At 59.2% G+C, this 15,933-nt stretch overlaps 1 protein-coding gene across 2 annotated transcripts in view; it reads left to right on the forward strand.

Annotated features, from left to right (window-relative positions):
• Positions 1-15,933, forward strand: part of ARSG (arylsulfatase G) — a 120,029-nt gene that overhangs the window by 81,191 nt on the left and 22,905 nt on the right. For both annotated transcript variants that reach the window (XM_072131773.1, XM_072131774.1), the window contains exon 7: positions 15,663-15,838. In XM_072131773.1, coding sequence (XP_071987874.1) covers positions 15,663-15,838 — 176 coding nt within the window. The remainder of the gene's footprint in view (positions 1-15,662; positions 15,839-15,933) is intronic.

Here is a 15,933-nt window from a genome sequence, read left to right on the forward strand (position 1 = left end):
GCTGCCCCCCCCCCGTACTGGGCACTGCCCTTCCCCCCCGTAGCCTGATGCTGCCCCCCCCCCCCCCCAGTATTGGGCACTGCCCTTTCCCCCAAAGCCTGATGCTGCCCCACCACTGTACTGGGCCCTGCCCTTTCCCCCATAGCCTGATGCTGCCCCCCAGTACTGGGCACTGCCCTCCCCCCCCCCCCATAGCCTGATGCTGCCCCCCAAGTACTGGGCACTGCTCTTCCCCCCAAAGCTTGATGCTGCCCCCCCAGTACTGGGCACTGCCCTTCCCCCCATAACATGATGCCCCCATCTTCCTCCTGCAGTGATAGGTGACCCCCATCTCCCTCCTGCAGTGATAGGTGACCCCCATCTCCCTCCTGCAGTGATAGGTGACCCCCATCTCCCCTCTTGCAGTGATAGGTGACCCCCATCTCCCTCCTGCAGTGATAGGTGACCCCCATCTCCCTCCTGCAGTGATAGGTGACCCCCATCTCCCCTCCTGCAGTGATAGGTGACCCCCATCTCCCCTCCTGAAGTGATAGGTGACCCCCATCTCCCCTCCTGCAGTGATAGGTGACCCCCATCTCCCCTCCTGCAGTGATAGGTGACCCCCATCTCCCCTCCTGCAGTGATAGGTGACCCCCATCTCCCCTCCTGAAGTGATAGGTGACCCCCATCTCCCCTCCTGCAGTGATAGGTGACTCCCATCTCCCCTCCTGCAGTGATAGGTGACCCCCATCTCCCCTCCTGCAGTGATAGGTGACCCCCATCTCCCTCCTGCAGTGATAGGTGACCCCCATCTCCCTCCTGCAGTGATAGGTGACCCCCATCTCCCTCCTGCAGTGATAGGTGACCCCCATCTCCCTCCTGCAGTGATAGGTGACCCCCATCTCCCCTCCTGCAGTGATAGGTGACCCCCATCTCCCTCCTGCAGTGATAGGTGACTCCCATCTCCCTCCTGCAGTGATAGGTGACTCCCATCTCACCTCCTGCAGTGATAGGTGACCCCCATCTCCCTCCTGCAGTGATAGGTGACCCCCATCTCCCTCCTGCAGTGATAGGTGACCCCCACCCCCCTCCTGCAGTGATAGGTGACCCCCATCTCCCTCCTGCAGTGATAGGTGACCCCCATCTCCCCTCCTGCAGTGATAGGTGACCCCCATCTCCCTCCTGCAGTGATAGGTGACCCCCATCCCCCTCCTGCAGTGATAGGTGACCCCCCATCTCCCTCCTGCAGTGATAGGTGACCCCCATCCCCCTCCTGCAGTGATAGGTGACCCCCCATCTCCCTCCTGCAGTGATAGGTGACCCCCATACCCCTCCTGCAGTGATAGGTGACCCCCATCCCCCTCCTGCAGTGATAGGTGACTCCCATCTCCCTCCTGCAGTGATAGGTGAATCCCATCTCCCTCCTGCAGTGATAGGTGACCCCCATCTCCCTCCTGCAGTGATAGGTGACCCCCATCTCCCTCCTGCAGTGATAGGTGACCCCCATCTCCCTCCTGCAGTGATAGGTGACCCCCATCTCCCTCCTGCAGTGATAGGTGACTCCCATCTCCCTCCTGCAGTGATAGGTGACCCCCATCTCCCTCCTGCAGTGATAGGTGACCCCCATCTCCCTCCTGCAGTGACAGGTGACTCCCATCTCCCTCCTGCAGTGACAGGTGACCCCCATCTCCCTCCTGCAGTGACAGGTGACTCCCATCTCCCCTCCTGCAGTGATAGGTGACCCCCATCTCCCCTCCTGCAGTGATAGGTGACCCCCATCTCCCTCCTGCAGTGATAGGTGACCCCCATCTCCCTCCTGCAGTGATAGGTGACTCCCATCTCTCCCTCCTGCAGTGATAGGTGACCCCCATCCCCCTCCTGCAGTGATAGGTGACTCCCATCTCCCCTTCTGCAGTGATAGGTGACCCCCCATCTCCCTCCTGCAGTGATAGGTGACCCCCATCCCCCTCCTGCAGTGATAGGTGACCCCCCATCTCCCTCCTGCAGTGATAGGTGACCCCCATCCCCCTCCTGCAGTAATAGGTGACCCCCATCTCCCTCCTGCAGTGATAGGTGACTCCCATCTCCCTCCTGCAGTGATAGGTGACCCCCATCTCCCCTCCTGCAGTGATAGGTGACTCCCATCTCCCTCCTGCAGTGATAGGTGACCCCCATCTCCCTCCTGCAGTGATAGGTGACCCCCATACCCCTCCTGCAGTGATAGGTGACCCCCATCCCCCTCCTGCAGTGATAGGTGACCCCCATCTCCCTCCTGCAGTGATAGGTGACCCCCATCTCCCTCCTGCAGTAATAGGTGACCCCCATCTCCCTCCTGCAGTGATAGGTGACTCCCATCTCCCTCCTGTAGTGATAGGTGACCCCCATCTCCCTCCTGCAGTAATAGGTGACCCCCATCTCCCCTCCTGCAGTGATAGGTGACCCCCATCTCCCTCCTGCAGTGATAGGTGACTCCCATCTCCCTCCTGCAGTGATAGGTGACCCCCATCTCCCTCCTGCAGTGATAGGTGACCCCCATCTCCCTCCTGCAGTGATAGGTGACCCCCATCTCCCTCCTGCAGTGATAGGTGACTCCCATCTCCCTCCTGCAGTGATAGGTGACCCCCATCTCCCCTCCTGCAGTGATAGGTGACCCCCATCTCCCTCCTGCAGTGATAGGTGACCCCCATCTCCCCTCCTGCAGTGATAGGTGACCCCCATCTCCCCTCCTGCAGTGATAGGTGACTCCCATCTCCCCTCCTGCAGTGATAGGTGACTCCCATCTCCCTCCTGCAGTGATAGGTGACTCCCATCTCCCCTCCTGCAGTGATAAGTGACCCCCATCTCCCTCCTGCAGTGATAGGTGACTCCCATCTCCCTCCTGCAGTGATAGGTGACCCCCATCTCCCCTCCTGCAGTGATAGGTGACCCCCATCTCCCTCCTGCAGTGATAGGTGACCCCCATCTCCCTCCTGCAGTGATAGGTGACTCCCATCTCCCTCCTGCAGTGATAGGTGACCCCCATCTCCCTCCTGCAGTGATAGGTGACCCCCATCTCCCTCCTCCTGCAGTGATAGGTGACCCCCATTTCCCTCCTCCTGCAGTGATAGGTGACCCCCATACCCCTCCTGCAGTGATAGGTGACCCCCATCTCCCTCCTGCAGTGATAGGTGACCCCATCTCCCTCCTGCAGTGATAGGTGACCCCCATCTCCCCTCCTGCAGTGATAGGTGACCCCCATCTCCCCTCCTGCAGTGATAGGTGACCCCCATCTCCCCTCCTGCAGTGATAGGTGACCCCCATCTCCCTCCTGCAGTGATAGGTGACTCCCATCTCCCCTCCTGCAGTGATAGGTGACCCCCATCTCCCTCCTGCAGTGATAGGTGACCCCCATCCCCCTCCTGCAGTGATAGGTGACCCCCCATCTCCCTCCTGCAGTGATAGGTGACCCCCATCTCCCTCCTGCAGTGATAGGTGACTCCCATCTCCCTCCTGCAGTGATAGGTGACCCCCATCTCCCTTCTGCAGTGATAGGTGACCCCCATCTCCCTCTTGCAGTGATAGGAGACCCCCATCTCCCTCCTGCAGTGATAGGTGACCCCCATCTCCCCTCCTGCAGTGATAGGTGACCCCCATCCCCCTCCTGCAGTGATAGGTGACCCCCATCTCCCCTCCTGCAGTGATAGGTGACCCCCATCTCCCTCCTGAAGTGATAGGTGACCCCCATCTCCCCTCCTGCAGTGATAGGTGACCCCAATCTCCCTCCTGCAGTGATAGGTGACTCCCATCTCCCCTCCTGCAGTGATAGGTGACTCCCATCTCCCCTCCTGCAGTGATAGGTGACCCCCATCTCCCTCCTGCAGTGATAGGTGACCCCCATCTCCCCTCCTGCAGTGAAAGGTGACCCCCATCTCCCTCCTGCAGTGATAGGTGACCCCCATCTCCCCTCCTGCAGTGATAGGTGACTCCCATCTCCCCTCCTGCAGTGATAGGTGACCCCCATCTCCCCTCCTGCAGTGATAGGTGACCCCCATCTCCCTCCTGCAGTGATAGGTGACCCCCATCTCCCTCCTGCAGTGATAGGTGACCCCCATCTCCCCTCCTGCAGTGATAGGTGACCCCCATCTCCCTCCTGCAGTGATAGGTGACCCCCATCTCCCTCCTGCAGTGATAGGTGACCCCATCTCCCTCCTGCAGTGATAGGTGACTCCCATCTCCCTCCTGCAGTGATAGGTGACTCCCATCTCCCTCCTGCAGTGATAGGTGACTCCCATCTCCCCCTCCTGCAGTGATAGGTGACTCCCATCTCCCTCCTGCAGTGATAGGTGACTCCCATCTCCCTCCTGCAGTGATAGGTGACCCCCATCTCCCCTCCTGCAGTGATAGGTGACCCCCATCTCCCTCCTGCAGTGATAGGTGACCCCCATCTCCCTCCTGCAGTGATAGGTGACCCCCATCTCCCCTCCTGCAGAGATAGGTGACTCCCATCTCCCTCCTGCAGTGATAGGTGACTCCCATCTCCCCTCCTGCAGTGATAGGTGACCCCCATCTCCCCTCCTGCAGTGATAGGTGACTCCCATCTCCCTCCTGCAGTGATAGGTGACCCCCATCTCCCCTCCTGCAGTGATAGGTGACTCCCATCTCACCTCCTGCAGTGATAGGTGACTCCCATCTCCCCTCCTGCAGTGATAGGTGACCCCCATCTCCCTCCTGCAGTGATAGGTGACTCCCATCTCCCCTCCTGCAGTGATAGGTGACCCCCATCTCCCCTCCTGCAGTGATAGGTGACCCCCATCTCCCCTCCTGCAGTGATAGGTGACCCCCATCTCCCTCCTGCAGTGATAGGTGACCCCCATCTCCCTCCTGCAGTGATAGGTGACCCCATCTCCCTCCTGCAGTGATAGGTGACTCCCATCTCCCTCCTGCAGTGATAGGTGACCCCCATCTCCCTCCTGCAGTGATAGGTGACCCCCATCTCCCTCCTGCAGTGATAGGTGACTCCCATCTCCCTCCTGCAGTGATAGGTGACCCCCATCTCCCTCCTGCAGTGATAGGTGACCCCCCATCTCCCCTCCTGCAGTGATAGGTGACTCCCATCTCCCTCCTGCAGTGATAGGTGACTCCCATCTCCCTCCTGCAGTGATAGGTGACCCCCATCTCCCTCCTGCAGTGATAGGTGACCCCCCATCTCCCCTCCTGCAGTGATAGGTGACCCCCATCTCCCTCCTGCAGTGATAGGTGACCCCCATCTCCCTCTCCTGCAGTGATAGGTGACCCCCATCTCCCCTCCTGCAGTGATAGGTGACCCCCCATCTCCACTCCTGCAGTGATAGGTGACCCCCATCTCCCCTCCTGCAGTGATAGGTGACCCCCATCTCCCCTCCTGCAGTGATAGGTGACCCCCATCTCCCTTCCTGCAGTGATAGGTGACTCCCATCTCACCTCCTGCAGTGATAGGTGACTCCCATCTCACCTCCTGCAGTGATAGGTGACCCCCATCTCCCCTCCTGCAGTGATAGGTGACCCCCATCTCCCCTCCTGCAGTGATAGGTGACCCCCATCTCCCTCCTGCAGTGATAGGTGACCCCCATCTCCCCTCCTGCAGTGATAGGTGACCCCCATCTCCCCTCCTGCAGTGATAGGTGACCCCCATCTCCCCTCCTGCAGTGATAGGTGACTCCCATCTCCCTCCTGCAGTGATAGGTGACTCCCATCTCCCTCCTGCAGTGATAGGTGACTCCCATCTCCCCTCCTGCAGTGATAGGTGACCCCCATCTCCCCTACTGCAGTGATAGGTGACCCCCATCTCCCTCCTGCAGTGATAGGTGACCCCCATCTCCCTCCTGCAGTGATAGGTGACCCCCATCTCCCTCCTGCAATGATAGGTGACCCCCATATCCCCTCCTGCAGTGATAGGTGACTCCCATCTCCCTCCTGCAGTGATAGGTGACCCCCATCTCCCTCCTGCAGTGATAGGTGACCCCCATCTCCCTCCTGCAGTGATAGGTGACTCCCATCTCCCTCCTGCAGTGATAGGTGACTCCCATCTCCCCTCCTGCAGTGATAGGTGACCCCCATCTCCCTCCTCCTGCAGTGATAGGTGACCCCCATCTCCCTCCTGCAGTGATAGGTGACTCCCATCTCCCTCCTGCAGTGATAGGTGACCCCCATCTCCCTCCTGCAGTGATAGGTGACTCCCATCTCCCTCCTGCAGTGATAGGTGACTCCCATCTCCCTCCTGCAGTGATAGGTGACCCCCATCTCCCTCCTGCAGTGATAGGTGACTCCCATCTCCCTCCTGCAGTGATAGGTGACCCCCATCTCCCTCCTGCAGTGATAGATGACCCCTATCTCCCTCCTCCTGCAGTGATAGGTGACCCCCATCTCCCTCCTCCTGCAGTGATAGGTGACCCCCATCTCCCCTCCTGCAGTGATAAGTGACCCCCATCTCCCCTCCTGTAGTGATAGGTGACCCCCATCTCCCTCCTGCAGTGATAGGTGACCCCCATCTCCCTCCTGCAGTGATAGGTGACCCCCATCTCCCTCCTGCAGTGATAGGTGACCCCCATCTCCCTCCTGCAGTGATAGGTGACCCCCATCTCCCTCCTGCAGTGATAGGTGACCCCCATCTCCCCTCCTGCAGTGATAGGTGACCCCCATCTCCCTCCTGCAGTGATAGGTGACCCCCATCTCCCCTCCTGCAGTGATAGGTGACCCCCATCTCCCTCCTGCAGTGATAGGTGACCCCCATCTCCCTCCTGCAGTGATAGGTGACCCTCATCTCCCCTCCTGCAGTGATAGGTGACCCCCATCTCCCTCCTGCAGTGATAGGTGACCCCCATCTCCCTCCTGCAGTGATAGGTGACCCCCATCTCCCCTCCTGCAGTGATAGGTGACTCCCATCTTCCCTCCTGCAGTGATAGGTGACCCCCATCTCCCCTCCTGCAGTGATAGGTGACCCCCATCTCCCCTCCTGCAGTGATAGGTGACCCCCATCTCCCCTCCTGCAGTGATAGGTGACCCCCATCTCCCTCCTGCAGTGATAGGTGACCCCCATCTCCCTCCTGCAGTGATAGGTGACCCCCATCTCCCTCCTGCAGTGATAGGTGACCCCCATCTCCCCTCCTGCAGTGATAGGTGACCCCCATCTCCCTCCTGCAGTGATAGGTGACCCCCATCTCCCTCCTGCAGTGATAAGTGACCCCCATCTCCCCTCCTGCAGTGATAGGTGACCCCCATCTCCCTCCTGCAGTGATAGGTAACCCCCATCTCCCTTCCTGCAGTGATAGGTGACCCCCATCTCCCTCCTGCAGTGATAGGTGACCCCCATCTCCCTCCTGCAGTGATAGGTAACCCCCATCTCCCTTCCTGCAGTGATAGGTGACCCCCATCTCCCTCCTGCAGTGATAGGTGACCCCCATCTCCCTCCTGCAGTGATAGGTGACCCCCATCTCCCCTCCTGCAGTGATAGGTGACTCCCCATCTACCTCCTGCAGTGATAGGTGACTCCCCATCTCCCTCCTGCAGTGATAGGTGACCCCCATCTCCCTCCTGCAGTGATAGGTGACCCCCATCTCCCCTCCTGCAGTGATAGGTGACCCCCATCTCCCTCCTGCAGTGATAGGTGACCCCCATCTCCCTCCTGCAGTGATAGGTGACCCCCATCTCCCCTCCTGCAGTGATAGGTGACTCCCCATCTCCCTCCTGCACTGATAGGTGACCCCCATCTCCCTCCTGCAGTGATAGGTGACCCCCATCTCCCTCCTGCAGTGATAGGTGACCCCCATCTCCCTCCTGCAGTGATAGGTGACCCCCATCTCCCTCCTGCAGTGATAGGTGACCCCCATCTCCCCTCCTGCAGTGATAGGTGAACCCCATCTCCCTCCTGCAGTGATAGGTGACCCCCATCTCCCTCCTGCAGTGATAGGTGACCCCCATCTCCCTTCCTGCAGTGATAGGTGACCCCCATCTCCCTCCTGCAGTGATAGGTGACCCCCATCTCCCCTCCTGCAGTGATAGGTGACCCCCATCTCCCCTCCTGCAGTGATAGGTGACCCCCATCTCCCTTCCTGCAGTGATAGGTGACCCCCATCTCCCCTCCTGCAGTGATAGGTGACCCCCATCTCCCTCCTGCAGTGATAGGTGACTCCCATCTCCCTCCTGCAGTGATAGGTGACCCCCATCTCCCCTCCTGCAGTGATAGGTGACCCCCATCTCCCTCCTGCAGTGATATGTGACCCCCATCTCCCCTCCTGCAGTGATAGGTGACCCCCATCTCCCCTCCTGCAGTGATAGGTGACCCCCATCTCCCCTCCTGCAGTGATAGGTGACCCCCATCTCCCCTCCTGCAGTGATAGGTGACCCCCATCTCCCTCCTGCAGTGATAGGTGACCCCCATCTCCCTCCTGCAGTGATAGGTGACCCCCATCTCCCTCCTGCAATGATAGGTGACCCCCATATCCCCTCCTGCAGTGATAGGTGACTCCCATCTCCCTCCTGCATTGATAGGTGACCCCCATCTCCCTCCTGCAGTGATAGGTGACCCCCATCTCCCTCCTGCAGTGATAGGTGACTCCCATCTCCCTCCTGCAGTGATAGGTGACTCCCATCTCCCCTCCTGCAGTGATAGGTGACCCCCATCTCCCTCCTCCTGCAGTGATAGGTGACCCCCATCTCCCTCCTGCAGTGATAGGTGACTCCCATCTCCCTCCTGCAGTGATAGGTGACCCCCATCTCCCTCCTGCAGTGATAGGTGACTCCCATCTCCCTCCTGCAGTGATAGGTGACTCCCATCTCCCTCCTGCAGTGATAGGTGACCCCCATCTCCCTCCTGCAGTGATAGGTGACTCCCATCTCCCTCCTGCAGTGATAGGTGACCCCCATCTCCCTCCTGCAGTGATAGGTGACCCCTATCTCCCTCCTCCTGCAGTGATAGGTGACCCCCATCTCCCTCCTCCTGCAGTGATAGGTGACCCCCATCTCCCCTCCTGCAGTGATAAGTGACCCCCATCTCCCCTCCTGTAGTGATAGGTGACCCCCATCTCCCTCCTGCAGTGATAGGTGACCCCCATCTCCCTCCTGCAGTGATAGGTGACCCCCATCTCCCTCCTGCAGTGATAGGTGACCCCCATCTCCCTCCTGCAGTGATAGGTGACCCCATCTCCCTCCTGCAGTGATAGGTGACCCCCATCTCCCCTCCTGCAGTGATAGGTGACCCCCATCTCCCTCCTGCAGTGATAGGTGACCCCCATCTCCCCTCCTGCAGTGATAGGTGACCCCCATCTCCCTCCTGCAGTGATAGGTGACCCCCATCTCCCTCCTGCAGTGATAGGTGACCCTCATCTCCCCTCCTGCAGTGATAGGTGACCCCCATCTCCCTCCTGCAGTGATAGGTGACCCCCATCTCCCTCCTGCAGTGATAGGTGACCCCCATCTCCCCTCCTGCAGTGATAGGTGACTCCCATCTTCCCTCCTGCAGTGATAGGTGACCCCCATCTCCCCTCCTGCAGTGATAGGTGACCCCCATCTCCCCTCCTGCAGTGATAGGTGACCCCCATCTCCCCTCCTGCAGTGATAGGTGACCCCCATCTCCCTCCTGCAGTGATAGGTGACCCCCATCTCCCTCCTGCAGTGATAGGTGACCCCCATCTCCCTCCTGCAGTGATAGGTGACCCCCATCTCCCCTCCTGCAGTGATAGGTGACCCCCATCTCCCTCCTGCAGTGATAGGTGACCCCCATCTCCCTCCTGCAGTGATAGGTGACCCCCATCTCCCTCCTGCAGTGATAGGTGACCCCCATCTCCCTCCTGCAGTGATAGGTGACCCCCATCTCCCTCCTGCAGTGATAAGTGACCCCCATCTCCCCTCCTGCAGTGATAGGTGACCCCCATCTCCCTCCTGCAGTGATAGGTAACCCCCATCTCCCTTCCTGCAGTGATAGGTGACCCCCATCTCCCTCCTGCAGTGATAGGTGACCCCCATCTCCCTCCTGCAGTGATAGGTAACCCCCATCTCCCTTCCTGCAGTGATAGGTGACCCCCATCTCCCTCCTGCAGTGATAGGTGACCCCCATCTCCCTCCTGCAGTGATAGGTGACCCCCATCTCCCCTCCTGCAGTGATAGGTGACTCCCATCTACCTCCTGCAGTGATAGGTGACTCCCCATCTCCCTCCTGCAGTGATAGGTGACCCCATCTCCCTCCTGCAGTGATAGGTGACCCCCATCTCCCCTCCTGCAGTGATAGGTGACCCCCATCTCCCTCCTGCAGTGATAGGTGACCCCCATCTCCCTCCTGCAGTGATAGGTGACCCCCATCTCCCCTCCTGCAGTGATAGGTGACTCCCCATCTCCCTCCTGCAGTGATAGGTGACCCCCATCTCCCTCCTGCAGTGATAGGTGACCCCCATCTCCCTCCTGCAGTGATAGGTGACCCCCATCTCCCTCCTGCAGTGATAGGTGACCCCCATCTCCCTCCTGCAGTGATAGGTGACCCCCATCTCCCCTCCTGCAGTGATAGGTGAAACCCATCTCCCTCCTGCAGTGATAGGTGACCCCCATCTCCCTTCCTGCAGTGATAGGTGACCCCCATCTCCCTCCTGCAGTGATAGGTGACCCCCATCTCCCCTCCTGCAGTGATAGGTGACCCCCATCTCCCCTCCTGCAGTGATAGGTGACCCCCATCTCCCTTCCTGCAGTGATAGGTGACCCCCATCTCCCTCCTGCAGTGATAGGTGACCCCCATCTCCCCTCCTGCAGTGATAGGTGACCCCCATCTCCCTCCTGCAGTGATAGGTGACTCCCATCTCCCTCCTGCAGTGATAGGTGACCCCCATCTCCCCTCCTGCAGTGATAGGTGACCCCCATCTCCCTCCTGCAGTGATATGTGACCCCCATCTCCCCTCCTGCAGTGATAGGTGACCCCCATCTCCCCTCCTGCAGTGATAGGTGACCCCCATCTCCCCTCCTGCAGTGATAGGTGACCCCCATCTCCCCTCCTGCAGTGATAGGTGACTCCCATCTCCCTCCTGCAGTGATAGGTGACTCCCATCTCCCCTCCTGCAGTGATAGGTGACCCCCATCTCCCCTCCTGCAGTGATAGGTGACCCCCATCTCCCCTCCTGCAGTGATAGGTGACCCCCATCTCCCCTCCTGCAGTGATAGGTGACTCCCATCTCCCTCCTGCAGTGATAGGTGACTCCCATCTCCCCTCCTGCAGTGATAGGTGACTCCCATCTCCCCTCCTGCAGTGATAGGTGACCCCCATCTCCCTCCTGCAGTGATAGGTGACCCCCATCTCCCTCCTGCAGTGATAGGTGACCCCCATCTCCCCTCCTGCAGTGATAGGTGACTCCCATCTCCCTCCTGCAGTGATAGGTGACCCCCATCTCCCTCCTGCAGTGATAGGTGACCCCCATCTCCCTCCTGCAGTGATATGTGACCCCCATCTCCCCTCCTGCAGTGATAGGTGACCCCCATCTCCCTCCTGCAGTGATAGGTGACCCCCATCTCCCCTCCTGCAGTGATATGTGACCCCCATCTCCCTCCTGCAGTGATATGTGACCCCCATCTCCCCTCCTGCAGTGATAGGTGACCCCCATCTCCCTCCTGCAGTGATAGGTGACTCCCATCTCCCTCCTGCAGTGATAGGTGACCCCCCATCTCCCTCCTGCAGTGATAGGTGACTCCCATCTCCCCTCCTGCAGTGATAGGTGACCCCCATCTCCCCTCCTGCAGTGACAGGTGACCCCCATCTCCCTCCTGCAGTGATAGGTGACCCCCATCTCCCCTCCTGCAGTGATAGGTGACCCCCATCTCCCCTCCTGCAGTGATAGGTGACCCCCATCTCCCTCCTGCAGTGATAGGTGACCCCCATCTCCCCTCCTGCAGTGATAGGTGACCCCCATCTCCCTCCTGCAGTGATAGGTGACCCCCCATCTCCCCTCCTGCAGTGATAGGTGACCCCCATCTCCCTTCCTGCAGTGATAGGTGACCCCCATCTCCCCTCCTGCAGTGATAGGTGACCCCCATCTCCCCTCCTGCAGTGATAGGTGACCCCCATCTCCCTCCTGCAGTGATAGGTGACCCCCATCTCCCTCCTGCAGTGATAGGTGACCCCCATCTCCCCTCCTGCAGTGATAGGTGACTCCCATCTCCCTCCTGCAGTGATAGGTGACCCCCATCTCCCCTCCTGCAGTGATAGGTGACCCCCATCTCCCTCCTGCAGTGATATGTGACCCCCATCTCCCCTCCTGCAGTGATAGGTGACCCCCATCTCCCTCCTGCAGTGATAGGTGACCCCCATCTCCCTCCTGCAGTGATAGGTGACCCCCATCTCCCCTCCTGCAGTGATAGGTGACCCCCATCTCCCCTCCTGCAGTGATAGGTGACCCCCATCTCCCTCCTGCAGTGATAGGTGACCCCCATCTCCCCTCCTGCAGTGATAGGTGACCCCCATCTCCCCTCCTGCAGTGATAGGTGACCCCCATCTCCCCTCCTGCAGTGATAGGTGACCCCCATCTCCCCTCCTGCAGTGATAGGTGACCCCCATCTCCCTCCTGCAGTGATAGGTGACCCCCATCTCCCTCCTGCAGTGATAGGTGACCCCCATCTCCCCTCCTGCAGTGATAGGTGACTCCCATCTCCCTCCTGCAGTGATAGGTGACCCCCATCTCCCCTCCTGCAGTGATAGGTGACCCCCATCTCCCTCCTGCAGTGATATGTGACCCCCATCTCCCCTCCTGCAGTGATAGGTGACCCCCATCTCCCCTCCTGCAGTGATAGGTGACCCCCATCTCCCCTCCTGCAGTGATAGGTGACCCCCATCTCCCCTCCTGCAGTGATAGGTGACCCCCATCTCCCTCCTGCAGTGATAGGTGACCCCCATCTCCCTCCTGCAGTGATAGGTGACCCCCATCTCCCCTCCTGCAGTGATAGGTGACTCCCATCTCCCTCCTGCAGTGATAGGTGACCCCCATCTCCCTCCTGCAGTGATAGGTGACCCCCATCTCCCTCCTGCAGTGATATGTGACCCCCATCTCCCCTCCCTGCAGTGATAGGTGACTCCCATCTCCCTCCTGCAGTGATAGGTGACCCCCATCTCCCTCCTGCAGTGATAGGTGACCCCCATCTCCCTCCTGCAGTGATATGTGACCCCCATCTCCCCTCCTGCAGTGATAGGTGACCCCCATCTCCCTCCTGCAGTGATAGGTGACCCCCATCTCCCCTCCTGCAGTGATATGTGACCCCCATCTCCCTCCTGCAGTGATATGTGACCCCCATCTCCCCTCCTGCAGTGATAGGTGACCCCCATCTCCCTCCTGCAGTGATAGGTGACTCACATCTCTGCTCCTGCAGTGACAGGTGACCCCCATCTCCCTCCTGCAGTGATAGGTGACCCCCACCCCCCTCCTGCAGTGATAGGTGACCCCCACCCCCCTCCTGCAGTGATAGGTGACCCCCATCTCCCTCCTGCAGTGATAGGTGACCCCCATCTCCCCTCCTGCAGTGATAGGTGACCCCCATCTCCCCTCCTGCAGTGATAGGTGACTCCCATCTCCCTCCTGCAGTGATAGGTGACTCCCATCTCCCTCCTGCAGTGATAGGTGACCCCCATCTCCCTCCTGCAGTGATAGGTGACCCCCATCTCCCTCCTGCAGTGATAGGTGACCCCCATCTCCCTCCTGCAGTGATAGGTGACTCCCATCTCCCTCCTGCAGTGATAGGTGACCCCCATCTCCCCTCCTGCAGTGATAGGTGACTCCCATCTCCTCCTGCAGTGATAGGTGACTCCCATCTCCTCCTGCAGTGATAGGTGACCCCCATCTCCCCTCCTGCAGTGATAGGTGACTCCCATCTCCTCCTGCAGTGATAGGTGACCCCCACCCCCCTCCTGCAGTGATAGGTGACCCCCACCCCCCTCCTGCAGTGATAGGTGACTCCCATCTCCCCTCCTGCAGTGATAGGTGACTCCCATCTCCCTCCTGCAGTGATAGGTGACTCCCATCTCCCTCCTGCAGTGATAGGTGACTCCCATCTCCCTCCTGCAGTGATAGGTGACCCCCATCTCCCTCCTGCATCTCTGGTGCTCTGCCGCAGGGATCTTGGGGTTTTCTTTACCTCTCACCAAGGCTCTTCTCCCACAATTGCTTTGTTCGGTTGGACAGCCAGGTCGAGGAGTGTGTGGTCGTCCCCAACTCCTTTCATATAAGGCTTATGGAGGCCACAGTGCTCTTAGGAATCTTGAGGGCTGGCGAAAATATTTTGTACCTTGGCCAGATCTGTGCCTTACCACAAATCTGTCTCTGAGCTCCTTGGGCAGTTCTTTGGACCTCATGATTCTCATGTGCTCTGACCTGCACTGTGAGCTGTGAGGTCTTATATAGAAAGGTCTGCATCTTTCCTAATCAAGTCCAATCAATTTAATTAAACGGAGCAGGACTCCAATGAAGGAGTAGGACCATCTCAAAGAGGATCAGAAGGATTTGGACAGCAGGTGAGTTACATATGAGAGTCACAGCAAAGGGTCTGAATACTTATCACCAGGTCAGATATCCGTTTTTCTTGTTTAATAAATTTGAAAAAATATCTACATTTCTGTTTCTTATCTGTCATTATGGGGGCAGAAGGCACATTACTGGGGGGGGGGGGGGGGGGTGCAGAGTGCACATTACTGGGGGGGGAGAGCGCACATTACTGGGGGGTGCAGAGCGCACATTACTGGGGGGGAGAGCGCACATTACTGGGGGGGTGCAGAGCGCACATTACTGGGGGGGTGCAGAGCGCACATTACTCGGGGGGGGGGGCAGAGTGCATATTACTGGGGGGGCAGAGGGCACATTACTGGGGTGGCAGAGGGCACATTACTGGGGTGGCAGAGGGCACATTACTGGGGTGGCAGAGGGCACATTACTGGGGGGGCAGAGGGCACATTACTGGGGGTGGCAGAGGGCACATTACTGGGGTGGCAGAGGGCACATTACTGGGGTGGCAGAGGGCACATTACTGGGGAGGCAGAGCGCATATTACTAGGGGGTCAGAGGGCACATTACTGGGGGGCAGAGGGCACATTACTGGGGGGTCAGAGGGTACATTACTGGGTGGCAGAGCGCACATTACTGGGGGGGCAGAGCACACATTACTGGGGGGGCAGAGCGCACATTACTGGGGGGGGCAGAGGGCAAATTACTGGGGGGCAGAGCGCACATGACTGGGGGAGCAGAGGGCAAATTACTTGGTGGCAGAGCGGACATTACTGGGGGGGGGGGCAGAGGGCAAATTACTGGGGGGGGCAGGGGGTGCATTACTGAGGGCAGAGTGCACATTACTGGGGGGCAGAGTGCACATTACTGGGGGGCAGAGGGCACATTGCAGAGTGAAAAATGTGCAGGGTGTGAATACTTTTTGTGCCCGCTGTAGTTACTGGGGGGCAGAGGGCACATTACTGGGGGGTCAGAGGGTACATTACTTGGTGGCAGAGCGGACATTACTGGGGGGGGGGGGGCAGAGGGCAAATTACTGGGGGGGGCAGGGGGTGCATTACTGAGGGCAGAGTGCACATTACTGGGGGCAGAGCGCACATTACTGGGGGGGCAGAGGGCACATTGCAGAGTGAAAAATGTGCAGGGTGTGAATACTTTTTGTGCCCGCTGTAGTTACCATCTGACCTGGCGCTGGTGTCTATCCTGCAGGTCTCGGGGGCGCCCGTTCTTCCTCTATGTGGCCCTGGCACACATGCACGTGCCCCTATCATCTGCCCACATCGGCCCTGAACATGACCCCTACCGGGCGAGCCTGCGGGAGATGGACCGGCTGGTGGGCAGAATATGGGCTAACGCTGATGGTGACACCCTCATCTGGTTCTCAGGTATGCCCACATATCGCCCTCATATTGCCCACATATCGCCCTCATATCGCCCTCATATCGCCCACATATCGCCCACACTCTTTTGCCCTTCTCTT

This window comes from Engystomops pustulosus, unplaced genomic scaffold (assembly GCF_040894005.1).
Source record: "Engystomops pustulosus unplaced genomic scaffold, aEngPut4.maternal MAT_SCAFFOLD_141, whole genome shotgun sequence".
NCBI lineage: Eukaryota > Metazoa > Chordata > Amphibia > Anura > Leptodactylidae > Engystomops > Engystomops pustulosus.